This window comes from Conger conger, chromosome 7 (genome assembly GCF_963514075.1).
Source record: "Conger conger chromosome 7, fConCon1.1, whole genome shotgun sequence".
Lineage (NCBI taxonomy): Eukaryota > Metazoa > Chordata > Actinopteri > Anguilliformes > Congridae > Conger > Conger conger.
The window spans coordinates 54128396-54146193 of NC_083766.1; the positions used below are offsets into that span (position 1 = coordinate 54128396).

General features: G+C 40.1%; 1 protein-coding gene across 1 annotated transcript; it reads right to left on the bottom strand.

The window, feature by feature from the left end:
* Positions 1-815: 815 nt before the first annotated feature.
* Positions 816-16293, bottom strand: LOC133133357 (uncharacterized). Its single transcript, XM_061249457.1, has 4 exons — positions 16183-16293; positions 15134-15595; positions 8350-8788; positions 816-1666 (listed from the first exon to the last, which is right to left on the bottom strand). Exons 2-4 carry the CDS (start codon positions 15578-15580, stop codon positions 1116-1118), a joined length of 1437 nt encoding a protein of 478 aa, XP_061105441.1. The 5' UTR covers positions 15581-15595; positions 16183-16293; the 3' UTR covers positions 816-1115.
* Between the last annotated feature and the right edge of the window lie 1505 nt (positions 16294-17798).

Consider the following 17798-nt stretch of genomic DNA (forward strand, 5'->3'; position numbering starts at 1 on the left):
GGAAAATCCTCCTTTTATGGTAGTGTTCAATCACAAAAATGGGAATTTTATGTAGAGTAACACTTTGTTGGCATGGGCATCAGGACACACAATCAAAATTCCATGTCCCTTTCTGCAACACTTACTGTATAAACACTATCTGCATTTATATCTCATTTATAGTCACAATGAACCGTTTTTTGTAAATACCCCATATGAATGTTTTTTAATGAGTCTTAAAAGTGAACTGGATATCATGAATTACAAGTTCGAATGTGTCTTGATTTGACGCACCAGCCAGGCAGTAGGCAGTATGCATACTGGATCTTTCTACGAAACTGAACTTAAATGAACTAATACTGTTTTATTAAATATTCACAAATGCAAGCATTCACAATTATGGGCAACATACCTAGAATTGAAATGAAAAGAAATAATAATAATTTTGTTTGTTAGTTTTCTTTTAAATATATATAAGAATTGTGTTCCTTCTGTTTCCTATCAGATCACATAATTCCACATTTTCATTAATATGACTTTTCATGCCCATCCTAGTTACTGTAATACTAAGTGTATCCTCAAAAATGTACACCAATAATTATAATAATAATCATCATCATCATCATAATCATAATCATAAGCTGTAATTCTGTCTCTGAAAAAGACATAGGAATAAGGAATGAAAAACTTGTACAATTTAGGCTGTGGTCCCATGGTGGCATTTCAATGAATGTGACACACAGTTAAATCCATGGGTGAATCACAGGCTAAATCCTGAGGGATGGTTTATCATTCCTGAAGAAACAGAAACACATCAGGGAAGACACTCTTCAGACTTTTATAATATTTGTATGTATTTAATATAAAACAACAGCTACTTCAACCTTGTTTTACAAAAATAGAAACAAATTCACTGAGAACAGATTTGCCTGGACAAATGATAAGCAAGCACTGATTACTACCAGCCAAGATTATCAATGGCTCACAAGACAACGATACCATTTTTATTCAACAACTGAAAATACAATCATATTTATTGTATGATTTATCAAAAGATTCTGACTGCCAAACTTAGAAAGAATAGTTTTATGCTCATGTCCCAAACATTTTATTTGATGGCTATTTTGACAGGTCTTTTATTGGTAGTAACCACTTCCACATCCACAGCCCATATGTGGCTGTGGAATGGGTTTGATAATACTGATGACATTGATCCTACAGGGGTCCCAGACACAGTCCTCCTCCAGACCACTGGGCACCATGCCACAGTTAGGGGGCACCCAGGCCGTGTCATAGCCTGCTGCATGCCAGGTCTTCTGCAGGGGGTGCCCCTTGCGGTCAATCTTCTTCACCCTCCCCACATTCACTTTGAGCACTAGGACCCTGCGGTCCCCTTCGGCTACATTCAGGGGGTAGCGGCTGGCTTTCTGGAGGTCACGGCTGACGTACACACCACGCCCCAGCATGCCATCCTTCGAGGGAGAGAAGCCATAACACCTGATGCTTTCGGCAGCCTCCTTGCTGGTGCCGTGGTACATGATGTAGGTTGAGTTGTTGGCAGGCTCAGAGTAACTCTCCAGGCAAGGAGGCCGAGGGCACATGTTGTCATCTTCAGCCCAGTACATTCTTCTCCCTTTACACTGTAAAAAAACGAAATCAGATCTGCAGAACATACGCACGGTGTTGGTACAGATTGAGGATTTGCGATATTTCCAAAATTAGTAGTGTTACACACGGGTTCTAAAATGTAAATGGCGCAGGCTGGGTCAACAATGCAAATCAATCAAGTCATGCATTAGTCATTTATAATTTTTTTATATTTTACAAAATCTTTACATAACAATAATTTCAGCAGTTTGCCTGAGGTTAGGACAGTTAGCATCAGCAAAGTATTTTATATTTTCAACACATGTACTATTAGACATAATTTCATGGGGGTCGAAATCCTAGATCCTTGAATACAATTAATTTATTAAACCTGTCATTAAAAGTAGGCTATTTTGTGAGTTTCTGATGTTTGGAGAATCATTTTCAAACATTATGACAGTTTATTTTGGCATCAGTGACCCTCGAATCGTAGCCAAATGTTTTAATAAACCTATAGATAAATGTTTGTTGTGACTCATAGCTTATCAAATCTATATTTTTAGACTAATTTAAGAAATAATAAGAAAGTGCAAGAAAAAGAAACATCTGGAACTACAAACGATTAGTTAACTTCATCCTTTTTATGAACCTAGAAAGCGTCACATGGCGTTATCACTGTTTATCTGCTCTTGTGTCCCACTAGGACGTATGTTTTGTTGAAGAGACCTCTCTGTTGACTTCCTAATTCTAATTCTCGCAATTTTCTATTAATATAACTAAAGAAAATGCATTACAAGTCATTGCAAAATATCGCGAAACGAAAGTAATATTGTTCCTTTTTCTCTCCATGGGACGTTACTTCCATCCCTGTCCTCTCTCCTGTCTCTTCGCCCTGGCTATCATCCAAGACTCGCTAACATGAAACTTGAAACCGATGCTATCATTCATTCATTAGATGTGCGAAGAAAATTACAGATGTTTGCAAACTTAAACAAGTGAACACAATTCTACAATAAAAAAAGATTTACTGGACAATTTTTTACTTAATTAGCGCAAAAAGGTTTTCAGACGGTAGATCCGCCAAACGACTTCCGATGGCGCCGAAATTTTGGATGAAGCACATTCACTGTTATCTGTAGTAACCAATAAATTGCAGCTCCCATCGTTTTCGAGAAAATACCCACGTTACTTTCGCCCTCCATGACTTTCGACCCGGCTCTCCCCTATATTATGCAATAAAGAGGTGCGTTCTTGCCTAAACTTTATGAGCATCCCCATAGCTTGCATTCTCCAACGACCAAATATACGGCTAAAAAACAAGTTCAAGATTCTTCATAAGTTTTCAGGACACACATTCATGGTCACATTTTGGTCAACGCGTGCATTGATTACATTAAGCAAACCTACTTTCCAATTAATTTACGCGTTCAATATAGTACTAAAGTAAGTCGTCAAACTAATAAAAAAAAATATGGCAGGAGTGAGATTACCTTCCCAATTTGTAGTTATTCTTGTAGATCACGCTCCGTCTCCGTGCGCTTGACACTGGTTAACTTGCGACAAGGCGTATTTGATTTTACAGGAAATATAGGCGTTAACTTCGGCGAAAACGAAACCACCCGGTGTTTCTTTCTTCTTTAGACGGGAGGGGTTGATCTTTTTATGGTCATTTACATGTACACACGTTTTTTGCAGAGTATCAGTTTGTTGGCATGGGCATCAAGACACAAGATCAAAATGCCATGTGCCTTTCTGCAACTCTTATGAACACAATCTGCATTTATATCTCATTTGCAGTCACAATGAACCGTTTTTTGTAAATACCCCATATGCATGTTTTTGAAGTTTTTGAAGTTAATCGGATATCGTGAATCACAAGTTCTAATGCGTCTTCATTTGACTCACCAGCCAGGCAGTAGGTGGCAGCAAATCACTTGAAAAGCAGGCTACCAGTAGATTCATTATTTCTTTTTACAGACCTCTAGTTATGCAGTCTGTTGTACATTAATATGCTAATTTCATGGGTGACCGTAATTGCTACATACTGGATCTTTCTACTAAACTGAACTTTTATTAAATATTCACACATGCAAGCAGGCGTTAGGTGTTCCATGCTTATGGGCAAGACTCCCAGAGCTAAAATACAGATACAAATTGTGTCCTTTCTGTACACTATCAAGGATCATATAATTCCACATTTTCACAAATGTTACTCTTCATTCCCATCCTACAGTTTTTTACTGTAATACTAAGTATTTGGTGTATCCCACAATGTGTCTTACGAAGTGTTGGTGCCCACCTCAGAAGAGCTCACAGCTCATTCCTACAGCTCTACAGTGTTCTCCAAGCTAGACCTCAGACAAGGCTGCTTACAGGTGCTTCTCCATCCCAGCAGCAGAAACCTCACAGCCTTTGTGACACATGCGGGAGTGTTTCACTGCACCCGGATGCCTTTTGGCCATCATCATTCCTCCCTCAGTACTCTGCCACCACAGCCCCCTTGCACCAGCTGCTGCATAAGGAACCATGAGTGTGGTCTCAGGCATGTGCCCTCAAAATGCAACTTACTCCACCCCCAGTGCTGACTCACTTCGACATCTCCAGCCCCACCCTTGTGACCTGTGAGGCGTCAGCCACAGTGATAGGGGCTGTGCTGTCACAGATCCAGAGAGGCGTCGACCAGACTGAGCAGCGGTACTCAGTGGGTGAGCCTGAGGCTGCAGACCACTGTCTCTCTGCAGGAGCTCAAGGAAGCCTCCGCCCTGTCCTCTCTCAGCTCTGCACCTACATTCAGGTACTCAGTGGGTGATGCTTTCAGCAGCCTCCTTGCTGGTGCCGTGGTACATGATGTAGCATGAGTTGTTGGTTGGCTCGGAGTGGCTCTGCAGGCAAGTATGCCAAGGGCCCATGTTGTCATCTCCAGCCAAAGACATTCTTCTCCCTTTATACTGTAATAGATTCAAAATTCTAACTAAATGAGATCTGCAGAACATGTGCCATGGTGTTAAAGTGGTATGGATTGTGGATTTGCGATATTTCCAAAATTAGTAGTATTACACACGGGTCCTAAAATGTATATGGCGCAGGCTGGGTCAACAATGCAAATCAATCAAGTCATTGATACATAGTAATTTATTGTTTATACTGTATTTTTTTTAAATCTTTCAGAACAATAATGTTGACAGTTTGCATGAGGTTAGGACAGTAGTATAAGCAATAAAGAGGATACAACTGTCATAAATCTTGGTCATAGCTGCCATTTTTACAATTAGCAACTTTCTGTACTTTGATAAAATGAAGAAACTTTACCCAAACAAATTATGATGTACTACTATACATGTAAAATACGTTTTCGGGGCTAATAAAAATATAGGAGGTCTAAGGTTCCCTTTCTGTGTTCTTCAAACTGGTTACTGTTTTAATTTTATAATACCGCACCATGCAAATATATTGAACAGTATACAGCTTGCCTTGCCAAACAAAACTAGCAAAGGTATCATCCTAGTGGAATAACACAAGACAACAACAACAGTTAAGGTTTACAGGGAGGTAGAGAGGGGAGGGGAGAGGTGCAGCTTGAAGAGGTCTTCAGGTGGTAAGAGATTCTACTGTTCTGACCTCCACGGGGGAGTTCGTTCCACCACCATGGAGCCAAAACAGACAGTAGTCGTGAACAGGAGGTGGAAGTTCGTAGAGGCAGAGGTGCCAGGTGTCAGTAGATTTTCGCAACAGTGAAACTGAAACTAAACTGAATATAGATATGATGGGCATTCCCAGAGCTTCTGGGAAAACAAAACATAAATGTACTCGCCCAGTGTTTAGTTTTTAGAGGCCAAGTTCCTGTTCCTTTGGAATTCCCCTCCAGTATTTTGGCCCTGAAAAACATACAATCTGCAGGCAAGGAAGCCAGTTGGTTGATTTTCGTAACAATCACCCTCAAATTTTATTAAACCTCAAGATAAATGTTTGTCGTGAGGACTCAAAGCTTATGAAGCAGTCACAATTCTAATGATCACATATTTGTAGACTAATTTTCCAACATTAGGTAGTAGTTTTGCAATATAGAATGAACTAGAGGAGACCAAATACTTTTTCTGTGTATGTTTTTACTGTTGGCTTAAAGAAGTAGTCCTAACAACGGGTAAGATTAGACATAAGAAAGTGCAAGAAAAAGAAACATCTGGAACTACAAACGATTAATTAACTTCATCCTTTTCATAAATCACGTGGCATATGTCCTGTTTATCTGCACTAGTGCGCACAGAAACTTTCCCACTGGGACATATGTTGAAAATAGAAATCTTCTATTTCTAATTCTCGTCATTTTTCGTAAATGTAACAAAAAAATAATGCATTATAAGTCGCGGGACAAAATAAAAAGTGTTACTTTTGTCCCTCCATGGGACGTTACTTCCGTCACACCCCTCTTTCCGGTCTCTTCTCCCTGGTTGGCATCCAAGACTTGCTCGCATGAAACTTCAAACCTATGCTTTCATTTACTCTCTAGATGTGTTAAGAAAATAACATTTGTTCGCTAACTTAAACAAGTAAACACAATTATACAATCGAAAAAGGCTTACGGGGCTGTTTTGTGAATAAACACGCTCAAAAATGTTTTCGGACGGTAGCTCCAGCAAACGTGTTCTTACGGCGCCGGCATTTTGTATGAAGCTCATTCACGGTTATCTGTAGCACCCACGTCATTGCCTCTCCCATCGTTTTTGGGAAATTCCGCCGTCCATTACCTTCGACCCGGCTCTCCCATATATCATGCAATAAAGAGGTGCATTCCTGCCTAAACTTCATCAACTTCCCCACAGCTTACATTTTACAATGAGCAAATATATGGCTAAAAACAAGTTCCAGATTCTTCATAAGTTTTCAGGACACACATTCATGGTTACATTTTGGTCTACATGTGCATTGCATACATTAGACAAACCTACTTTCATGCAGTTTACGCGTTCAAGATTCGCACCCAAACAAATAATGAAATAATATAGTACTCCACAGCTCTTTGAGAATAAACCCGCAAGTAGGCTATTTTGTAAAGTAAGTCGTCAAACTTCCAAAAAATATAGCAGGAGTGAGGTTACCTTTCAGATTTGTTGTAATGCTTTAGATAACGCTCCCGGTCTGTGAGGCTTGACACTGATTAGCTTGCGACAAAAACTAAAACGAAAACATTCCAGGTTGTTCTTTTTTAGAGACCACATAACTGTAAACTTAGGAATTCTCCTGATACATCTTTCCAATCTCGTAGCATATTGTTCTTAGCCGTTTATACATTGTGCATGCGAGTTATGAGACGTTTTAATTAATTGTACGCAATTTTGCAGCAATTCGGGTTACGTGGGTTGTTCAACTGTACAACAACAACAGCAGTAGTGGAAAGTGCAAGGGTCAAAAAGTAAAAGCCTTGTCACTGTTTCATAGCCAACCGAATTCATTAGAAGGTTATACAGTCCCCTCTAAAAGTATTGGAACAGCAAGGTCAGTTCCTTCGCTTTTGTTGTACCCTGAATACAATTGAGTTTCAGGTCCAAGGATGTGCATGAGATGACAGACACGAATTTCAGATTTTATTTCCTGGTATTTTTATCTCAATTTTTTAAACAACTAGGAACATTTCACTTTTTGTATCAGACCACCCCATTTTTAGTTGAACAAAAGTATTGGGACATGTGACTGACATGTGTTTCTTGTTCCTTTAGACTTAGAGAGCAGCAATATAGAGGCAATACAAGTCTTGTCTTTCATGTTGCCTGTCATGGGGCCAATGGAGCCTGATGAGCCAGGACCTGTTCTCTGTGCTGGGGTTCTATGCAGTTACAACTGGATAACAGTTACAACTGTTACAACTGTTATCCAGCCACTGTGCCACATCCCGCTGGCTCAATGTGATGGGGTCTCGGCCATGCGACAGCAGCTTCTGGAAGCTGGCATAATTTAGGTGTACAAGGAAGGGGAGGATGGGTCATACTAATTTATATCTTGAACTAGCCCATCTAAGAGAACAATGTACTTATTCATACATTTTACCATATATGGTTGAAAGCAGGACTAAGCACCATTATATTATTCAGAAAAGATTCACGGTCACAGAGCCTATACCACAAGATGCAAACCACTCATCATCAGTAGTAAGGATCGGTAGGTGAGATTACAAGTACAGAGCTGAGCCACAAAAGTTTTTATGGACTGATGAGACCAAGATTAACCTCCTACCAAAGTGATGGAAAGGCCAAAGTGTGGAGAAAGATGCTCTCAGTATTTAGAGAGCTGAATATCTTAACAAGGATATTGATTGTTGATATTGATTCATTACAACAATTTCCTAACCTATGAATAAACACAGATGCAGTTTTGACAAGTCCTACAATGTCTTGGATGTACTTTAGCATATACAAATAACAATGTCACCCTGTCAATGAAAAATAAAACAAGAAAGAATAACTTGCACAATTTAGGCTGTGGTCCTATAGGGGCATTTCAATGAATGAGTCACCCAGTTAGGTCCACAGGCTAAATACTGCGGAAACAGAAACACACCAGGGAAGTCAGTCTTCAGACTTTTCAAATATTTGTATTTTTTTCCTGTAAAACCGTTTCTTCAACCTTGTTTCATGACAATCAAAACAAATGTACAGGGACAGACTAGGCGGGAAATATTACACTGTGATTGCTAACAGCCTGGATTACAGCTGTTATGATTTCCCAAAGATTCTGACAGCAAAACTTACAAAGAACCGTATGGTGCTCCTGTCCCTTATTGTACGTTACAGTAGCCCCAGGATGGTTCTGGTTCAATAACCCTGATGACCTTGATTCTACAGGGATTCCAGATACAGTCCTCCTCCAGACCACTGGGCACCATGCCACAATTAGGGGGCACCCAGGCTGTGTTATAGCCAGCGTCGTGCCAGGTCTTCTGCAGGGGGTGCCCCTGGTAGTCAATCTTCTTCACCCTCCCCACATTCACTTTGAGCTCCAGGACCCTGCGGTCCCCTTCGGCTACATTCAGGGGGTAGCGGCTGGCTTTCTGGATGTCACGGCTGAGGTAGACGCCGCGCCCCAGCATGCCGTCCTTCGAGGGAGTGAAGCCGTTCCTCATGATGTTTTCAGCAGCCTCCTTGCTGGTGCCGTGGTACATGGTGTAGCATGAGTTGTTGGTTGGCTCGGAGTGGCTCTGCAGGCAAACAGACATTCTTCTCCCTTTATACTGTAAGAAATTCAAAATTAGAACTAAATGAGATCTGCAGAACATTCACATCGTGGTACAGTGGTATGGATTGTGGATTTGCCATATTTACAAAATAAGTTGCGTTTTACACAGGTTCTAAAATGTAAATGGCGCAGGCTGGGTCAACATTGCAAATCAATGAAGTCATTGATACATTAGTCATTTATAGTTTATATTATATTTTAAAAAATCTTTCAGAACAATAATGCTGACAGTTTGCATGAGGTTAGGACAGTAGTATATGTAATAAGGAGGATAAGACTTTGTCAGAAATATTTGTCATAGCTGCCATTTTTACAATGAGTAACTTTCTGTACTTTAATAAAATGAAGAAACTTTACCCAAACAAATTATGATATATTATTGTATGAGACTGCACAGCTGTTCCAGAATGCACCTCCAAACTAATTTAAGATAGACCTACTATACATTTAAAATACGTTTTCGGTTTTAATAAAAATATAGGAGGTCTAAGGTTCCCTTTCTGTGTTCTTCAAACTGGTTAGTTTGATAGAAGTTGCGGTGATGAACAGAAAAAGCCTGAGGCTAAACAACAGACTAGTCGAGTGAAACACACTGACGTTAATGCATGTGATAGGAGTAGTGGATCAAGGTAATGTCATGCAAGCCTCCCTGTGCCTTTTTATGAAATATACCGTATGTGGAATCTGTACCTGGTATTGGCCAATACTACTGTTATTAATTATTCAGTATTCGGTATCTGTCTTTAAAAATGACGTTGGTGAACTCCTAATTGGCATGGATTGTGGATTTGTGATATTTCCCAAATTAATAGGGTAAAAAAATTTATATGGCGTAGGTACACATTGCAATTCAATCAGCAAAGTATTTTATATTCACAAAAACATTTAGCTCAGTCCAGAATTATATATTATTTAAGCAGTTTGTCTGAGTTTAGAACAGAAGTAGGGGAGAGCCGGGATGAAAGTAACGCTTTTTTGTCTGATCCCATTTACAAATTAATAGAGCTAGAGATCCCACACAATGACACACAACTTGCACAGGTCCTTCCATATTTTCAACTGTAATTTTCATTCTAGAATATATGATTTTGACATGAATACGTGGAGAACGGGCCGAGCGCAATGTTACTTTTGTCCCTACCCAGCAGAACGAAAGTAACATAAGAGTGGGTCGAAAGTAACGGTAAACTAGGGGTGGGCAATGTGTGTCCTATCTCTCTTTTTCAGGTTTGTAAGTCTCTTTACTTTCAACACATGTTGAAAGATTAGACATAATTTCATGTTTGTATCGATTCAATAAAAGCTATAGGTTCGAAATTCATCCAGATTAATCGTTCGTAAACAACGTCGCGCAACCAATAAAATGTTTTGCGATACAAGATTAATCGGACTGAAATGCATTATTTGGGATTAATAGCTACACTACATCCTCGAATATAATTTATGTATTAAACCTGTCAATAAAAGTAGGCTCAGTCGTGAGTTTCTGATGTTTGTGGAGTAATTCTCAGACATTACGTCAGTTGATTTGCGTAACAGTCACCCTCGTATCGTCGCCCTAACAACTGGTAAGATTAGACATAAGAAAGTGCAAGAAAAAGAAACATCTGGAACTACAAACGATTAGTTAACTTCATCCTTTTTATAAATCTAGAAGGCGTCACGTGGCATATGTCCTGTTTGTCTGCGCTTGTGCGCACATCAACCTTCCCATGAGGACATATGTTGAAAATAGACCTCGCTGTGTCTTCTATTTCTAATGCTGGTCATTTTCTGTAAATGTAACTTAAGTTGATGCATTATAAGTCATTAAATATCGCGGGACGAAAGTAATAGTGTTACCTCCGTCCCACCCCTCTCTGTCACTTCTCCCTGGCTAGCACCCAAGACTTACTAGCATGAAACTTCAAACCTATGCTTTCATTTACTCTCAAGATGTGTTCAGAAAATTACATTTGTTTGCTAACTTTTCACAACTCACAAAACACAATTCGACAACCGAAAAAGGCTAATGGGAGAGACGGATCTCCCATATATTATGCAATAAAGAGGTGCATTCCTGCCTAAACTTTATCAACTTCCCCATAGCTTACATTTTACAATGAGCAAATATATGGCTAAAAACAAGTTCCAGATTCTTCATAAGTTTTCAGGACACACATTGGCTACATTTTGGTCGACATATGCATTGCACGCATTAGGCAAGCCTTCTTACATGCAATTTACGCGTTCAAGATTCGCACCCAAACAAATAATGAAATAATATAGTACTCCCAGCTCATTGAGAATAAACCCCTAAATAGGCTACTTGTAAAGAAAGTCGTCAAACTAATTCAAAAAATAAAACAGGAGTGAGGATACCTTTCAGATTTGTAGTTATGCTTGTAGCTAACGCTCCCTCTCCGTGCGCTATACAATGATTAGCTTGCGACGAAAACGAAACCATTCCAGGCTGTTCTTTTTTTAGAGACCACATTACTGTAAACTTAGGAATAGGCCTCACACATCTTTCCAATCTAGTAACGTATTGTTTTTGGCCGGTTGCCAATTTTACATGAGTTACAAGACGTTTTAACTAACAACTGATTTTAGCTGAGGCTGAGGAACTGGGGCTTGAGTCTTCAATAAATGGTAAATGGTTAGCATTTATATAGCGTCTTTATCCAAAGTGCTGTACAATTGATGCTTCTCATTCACCCATTCATACACACACTCACACACACACCGACACACCGACAGCGATTGGCTGCCATGCAAGGTGCCAACCAGCTCATCTGGAGTATTTGGTTAGGTGTCTTGCTCAGGGACACTTCGACACAGCCCGGGCAGGGGATCGAACCGGCAACCCTCCAACTGCCAGACAACTGCTCTTACTGCCTGAGCCACGTCACCCCATAGATGAGGGGAAAGGATGTTCATGAGATGACAGATACAAATTTCAGATTTTATTTCCAGGTATTTTTATCTAAATTTTTTAAACAACTCAGAACATATTAATTTTGGATCAGAGCACCCCATATTTAGGTGAGCAAAAGTATTGGAACATGTGACTCACATGTTGCCTTACATAACAACAATATAGAGGCTATACCACAAGATGCAAACCACTCATCTATAGTAAGGATTGGAAGTTGAGATTACAATTTGCAAAGAAGTACTGCGGTGAGTCACAAAAGTTTTATGGACTGATGAGACCAAGATTAACCTCTTCCAAAGTGATGGAAAGGCCAAAGTGTGGAGAAAGAAGGGATTTGCTCATGATCTAAAACATACAAGCTCATCTGTGAAACCTAGCAGAGGAAGTGTCATGGCTTGGGCTTGCATGGCTGCTTCTGGAGTAGACTCACTTATCTTAATTGATGATGTAACTCATGATGGTAGCAGCGGAATGAATTCAAAAGCTTTCTGTCAGCCAACTTACAGAGAAATGCATCCAAACCAATTGCCAACACACACTGCCCAAACACACTGCCTACACAACAAATGACTTCATAAGAAAGAAAAAGTAGAAGGTCTTAGAAACCCAGTTAATTACCATACCTTTCCTCACTTTCATCCAACAAATTCTGAGCATCCAGCACTTACGATTTCCTAAAGATGCTGACAGCAAAATAAACAACAGTACAGTGCTCATGTCCCTTATTCTACATTACAGTAGTCCCAGGATGGCTGTGGTTCTGGTTCAACAAAGTATTTTATTTTGACAAAAATATTTAGCTAGGTCCAGAATTATATATTATTTAGGCAGTTTGTCTGAGTTTAGAGCAGAAGTAGTGGAGAGCCGGAACAAGAGTAACGCTTTTTTGCCTGATCCCATTTACTCCGAAATTAATAAAGATAGAGATCCAATAATTTATGGCACACAATTTGCACAATCTAATTTTCCTTCTAGGATATATGATTTTGACATTAATATGCCGAGAACGGGCAATGTTACTTTTGTCCCTACCCAGCGGGATGAAAGCAACACAAGAATGGGACGAAAGTAACGGTAAACTAGGGGTGGGAAATGTGTGTCCTATCTCTGTTTTTGGGGTTTGTAATTCTGTTTACTTTCAACACATGTACAATTAGACATACTTTCATGTTTGTATCGATTCAATAAATGCTATCTGTTCGAAATTCATCCAGATTAACCATGCGCAACCAACAAAATGTTTTGCGATACAAGATTAATCGGACTGAAATGCATTATTTGGGCTTAATAGCTACACTAGATCCTCAAATAGAATTTGTGTATTAAACCTGTCAATAAACGTAGCCTATATTGCGAGTTTCTGATGCTTGTTGAATAATTCTGAAACTGAATATAGATATGATGGGCATTCCCAGAACTTCTGGGAAAACGAAACATAAATGTACCTGCCCAGTGTTTAGTTTTTAGAGGCCAAGTTCCTGTTCCTTAGGAATTCCCCTCCAGTATTTTGGCCCTGAAAAACAAGTCATACAATCTGCAGGCAATGAAGCCTCACCACGATGTTATCATCTTCTGCCCAACACATTATCCTCCCTTCATACTGTAATACATTCATTACATTACATGACATTACATTATATTACATTACATTACATTACATTACATTAATGGCATTCGGCAGACGCTCTTAACCAGAGCGATGTACAACAAAGTACAACAACATTCAAAATTGAACCAGAAATGAAATCTGCAGAAAATGCTCATGGTGTAAAATTGGTTGGATTGTGGATCGCGGATATTTTCTAAATTAGTGTTAAAACACTCTACTAACTTTTTAGCAATATCTGATCAGTTATTAGCCATATATAAATTGAACATGAGAGTTATGCGATATTTTAGTAGATTGCAAGCCATTTTTGCAGCAATTCAGGTTAAATAACTTGTTCAATTGTACAACAGGAAAGGTGGAAAATGCTGTAAAGTCGAAGTCCTGCTGTGTGTTCTACCTCCTGGCTGATGAATTGCTCCAGATGACATGAATGAATACTAGAGAACATTTAGATCTGTATTCATAAGGCACTTTTCCAAACAGAAGTGCTGGATAAAATAAAACATGTGCATGACTCACTTTTCAGCGGTAAAATATTCCTTCAAGTCAACTGGATATAGTGCAAGGTTGGCAACCCTAGTTCTGGGAGAGTCAGCAGCATTTAATTGATCAATGAAATATGTTGATTACAGTTAACTCACCTGACATCGTTTCTTGGGTCTGAATCGGTTGTTGATTTTTAAGGTGAAAATAAAGATCAGCGAACCCGGCAGCTCTCCAGGAACAGGTTTGCCACCCCCTGGCAAATCAAATCCTAAATTGTGTTCATTTGACTCACCAGCCTCGAATCAATTGTCTTGTGAAAAAGCAGTCTACCAGTAGATTTATTTGTTTTAACGGTTTCTTATCATGTAGTGTGTTATAAATTAATATGCTAATCTTAAGGGTGACTAATACTCTCATACTAGATCTCTCAAATAAGATGAACAGGCAAAAGTGAATTCATTCATTAATTATCCTAACCCACCTATCCTGAACAGGGTCACAGGGGGGCTGGAGCCTATCCCAGCATACATTGGGCGAAAGGCAGGAATACACCCTGGACAGGTCGCCAGTCCATGGCAGGGCTCACACACCATTCACTCACACCTATGGGAAATTTAGACTCTCCAATCAGCCTAACCTGCATGTCTTTGGACTGTGGGAGGAAACCGGAGTACCCAAACGAAAACCACGCAGACACGGGGAGAACATGTAAACTCCACACAGAGAGGCCCCAGCCAACCAGGATTCGAACCCAGGACCTCCTTGCTGTGAGGCGGCAGTGCTAACCACTGCACCATCCGTGCCACCGGCAAAAGTGAATTGAAGTACAAAATAAAAACAATGACTACAGCCCTGCTTTGTGATATGTTCAGGAATGCAAGCAAAATAATTTCTGCTGCAAGTCTAAGATTGGAGCTAGCAATTTATGGCTACTAATAGCCATAATTAGCCTTCTTGAATGATTAAGATGGTGGTGATGGTGATTTCTGAAGAAAAAAAGGTCAAGGAAGTAAACATTGAGACATTTTAAATTTTTAATTTAATGTAAAACAGTTTCTACAACCTGGTTTTAACAATCAAAACAAATGCAAGGAATGACACATCTGGCAGTAAATGTTAGAGTAAGTGCCAATCACTAACAATCAAAATGAACAGTGGCTTACAAGACAATGATAACATTTTAATTCAACAACTTCTGAACATACTTCTGATTCATCAAAAGATAATCACTGCAAAACTTACAAACAGTGTTGTGCTCATGTGCCTTGCATATTCTTGGACAACTGTTTTGATGGGTCTAATAGTTGTTACCATAACCACGTCCCTTATTTGGATTTGGGTTTGATAACCTTGGTGACTTTGATCCTACTGGGGTCCCGGACACAGTCCTCCTCCAGACCACTGCGCACCATGCCACATTTAGGGGGCACCCAGGCCGTGTCATAGCCAGTGTCGTGCCAGGTCTTCTGCTGGGGGTGCCCCTGGCGGTCAATCTTCTTCACCCTTCCCACATCCACGTCGAGCTCCAGGACCCTGCGGTCACGGTCGGCCACGTCCAGGGGGTAGCGGCTGGCTTTCTGGATGTCGCGGCTGACGTACACGCCGGGCCCCAGCATGCCGTCCTCTGAGGGAGAGAAGCCGTTCCGCTTGATGCTTTCGGCAGCCTCCTTGGTGGTGCCGTGGTACATGCGGTAGGATGAGTTGTTGACAGGCTTGGAGTGGCTCTGCAGGCAGGGACGCCTAGGGCCCATTTTGTCATCTTCAGCCCAGGACATTATTCTCTTTTTATACTGTAATAAATTCAACCGAAATTAAATTTGCAAAACATCCCCATGACTGTAGATTTCGGATATTTCCAAAAAGCGTTACACATTCTAAAATATAAGTGGCGCACGCTAGGTCACACTGCAATTCAATCCAGTTTTTGATAAATCAGGAAATATAATATTTCGCTGCGTTCAGAATAATAACTTATGCAGTAAGATGGCCTGTGTTTGGAACAGAAGTTGGGTTGCAGTTTTACGATTCGGTTAAAAACAATAAAAGAGGTTTAAAAAGTTCCAGATTCTTCGTAATTATTCAGTAAACATAGTTATTCTTCCATTACTAGCATAGTTCTACTATAGCGCAAATCACGGAAGCCTACTTTTATAAAAACATGTAGGGCGTTAAGAGGCTCGTTGCTGAAATAAAATATAACTTTTATATAGCCTGGTAGGCTACACTAGCACAACTTGTTGAAAATAGACCCCAAACACATTCAAGACAAGCCTACAGTAGCCTACTTCAAAAGCAAGTGAAGCTAATAAAAAAAAAAAAGATATATATATATATATATATACACACACACACACACACAGTAGGTCGAAGCGGTTACCTTTCAGATAGTATAGATGCTCACAGATGACGCTACCGTTCCGTTCGTTTCAAACTGGTTATCTTGTTAGTAACTCACAGACTATTTGAAAAGTTGAAAATGGGCGTTAAACTTCCGCGAAAACGAAACACACCAACCCGGCGTTTATCGCCTGATTTTTTATGTTCACGTGTTTCCTGTGGGATTAGGAATTCCCCTGCAATATTTTACCACTGAAAAGTAAGTCATGCACTAAAATGTTGTTCCAGCAGTAGGATAGTTGATAATCTCTTAGCCGTTCATCAATTTAACATTAGAGTTATGAGATGGTACAGACCTTGTTCAACTCTAGGCCACAAGGCAGTGGAAAGTCTTGGGGTCAGAAAGTAAAAGTCCAGCCATCCACGAACCCAGTCCTTTTCCTCTTTGGATTTAGACACCAAGATACAAACACGGAGAAGCAGTTGCCTCTTAAAGATCGGTAGCAACATGAGCATTGTTAAAAACTTTAAAAAGTAACTTTTTAAAAATCTGGTAGCCCTAATTCACATAAACGGTACTTTTGTGTAAAATGTCACTTTAATGATGGATATCAGGAGTATCTGTTGATTCCAAAAAGGTAACAGAAGCCAAATGCTATAGCCAAATATGTCTATGCATCTCTTACGAACAGTATCTGTATTGATATCACATTTACAGTCATAAAGGACTTACCCCTAAATACCCAATATGGATGTTTTTTTTAATTTGTCAAGTGAACTGAGTATAGTGAATTAAAATCTTAAATCATATTTATTTGACTCAGCCAGACAGTACATTACATTAATGGCATTTGGCAGACGCTCTTATCCAGAACGACGTACAACAAAGTGCAAAGTGCATACCCATAACCAGGGATAAGTGTGCTGAAAGACCTTAGACAGAAGTACAATTTCAACTGCTAACAGTGCAACAGTACTGGGACTTAATTTTTAAAATTTAATTTTAACCATGCAAATATATTGAACAGTATACAGCTTACCTTGCCAAACAAAACTAGCAAAGGTATCATCCGAGTGGAATAACACAAGACAACAACAACAGTTAAGGTTTACAGGGAGGTAGAGAGTGGAGGGGAGAGGTGCAGCTTGAAGAGGTCTTCAGGTGGTAAGAGATTCTACTGTTCTGACCTCCACGGGGAGTTTGTTCCACCACCGTGGAGCCAGAACAGACAGTAGTCGTGAACAGGAGGTGGAAGTTCGTAGAGGCGGAGGTGCCAGGTGGCCTGTGGTGGCTGAACAGAGAGGTCTGGCACATGTGTAGGGTCTCATGATCTTTTGGAGGTAAGCTGGGGCTGACCCCTTAATTGCTTGGAAAGCTAGCAACAATGTTTTGAATTTGACGCAAGCCATGACAGGCAGCCAGTGGAGGAAAGTAAGCAGGGGGGTGACAAGCGAGTGTTTGGGAAGGTTGAAGACCAGACGAGCTGCTGCATTCTGGATGACTTGGAGGGGTCTGATGGCAGATGCTGGAAGGCCAGCCAGGAAAGAGTTGCAGTAGTCCATGGCGGGTCAAAACCATTGCTTGGACCAGGAGCTTGGTCGAGTAGGAGGTGAGAAAGGGGTGGATTCTTCGGATGTTGTATAGAAGGAATCTGC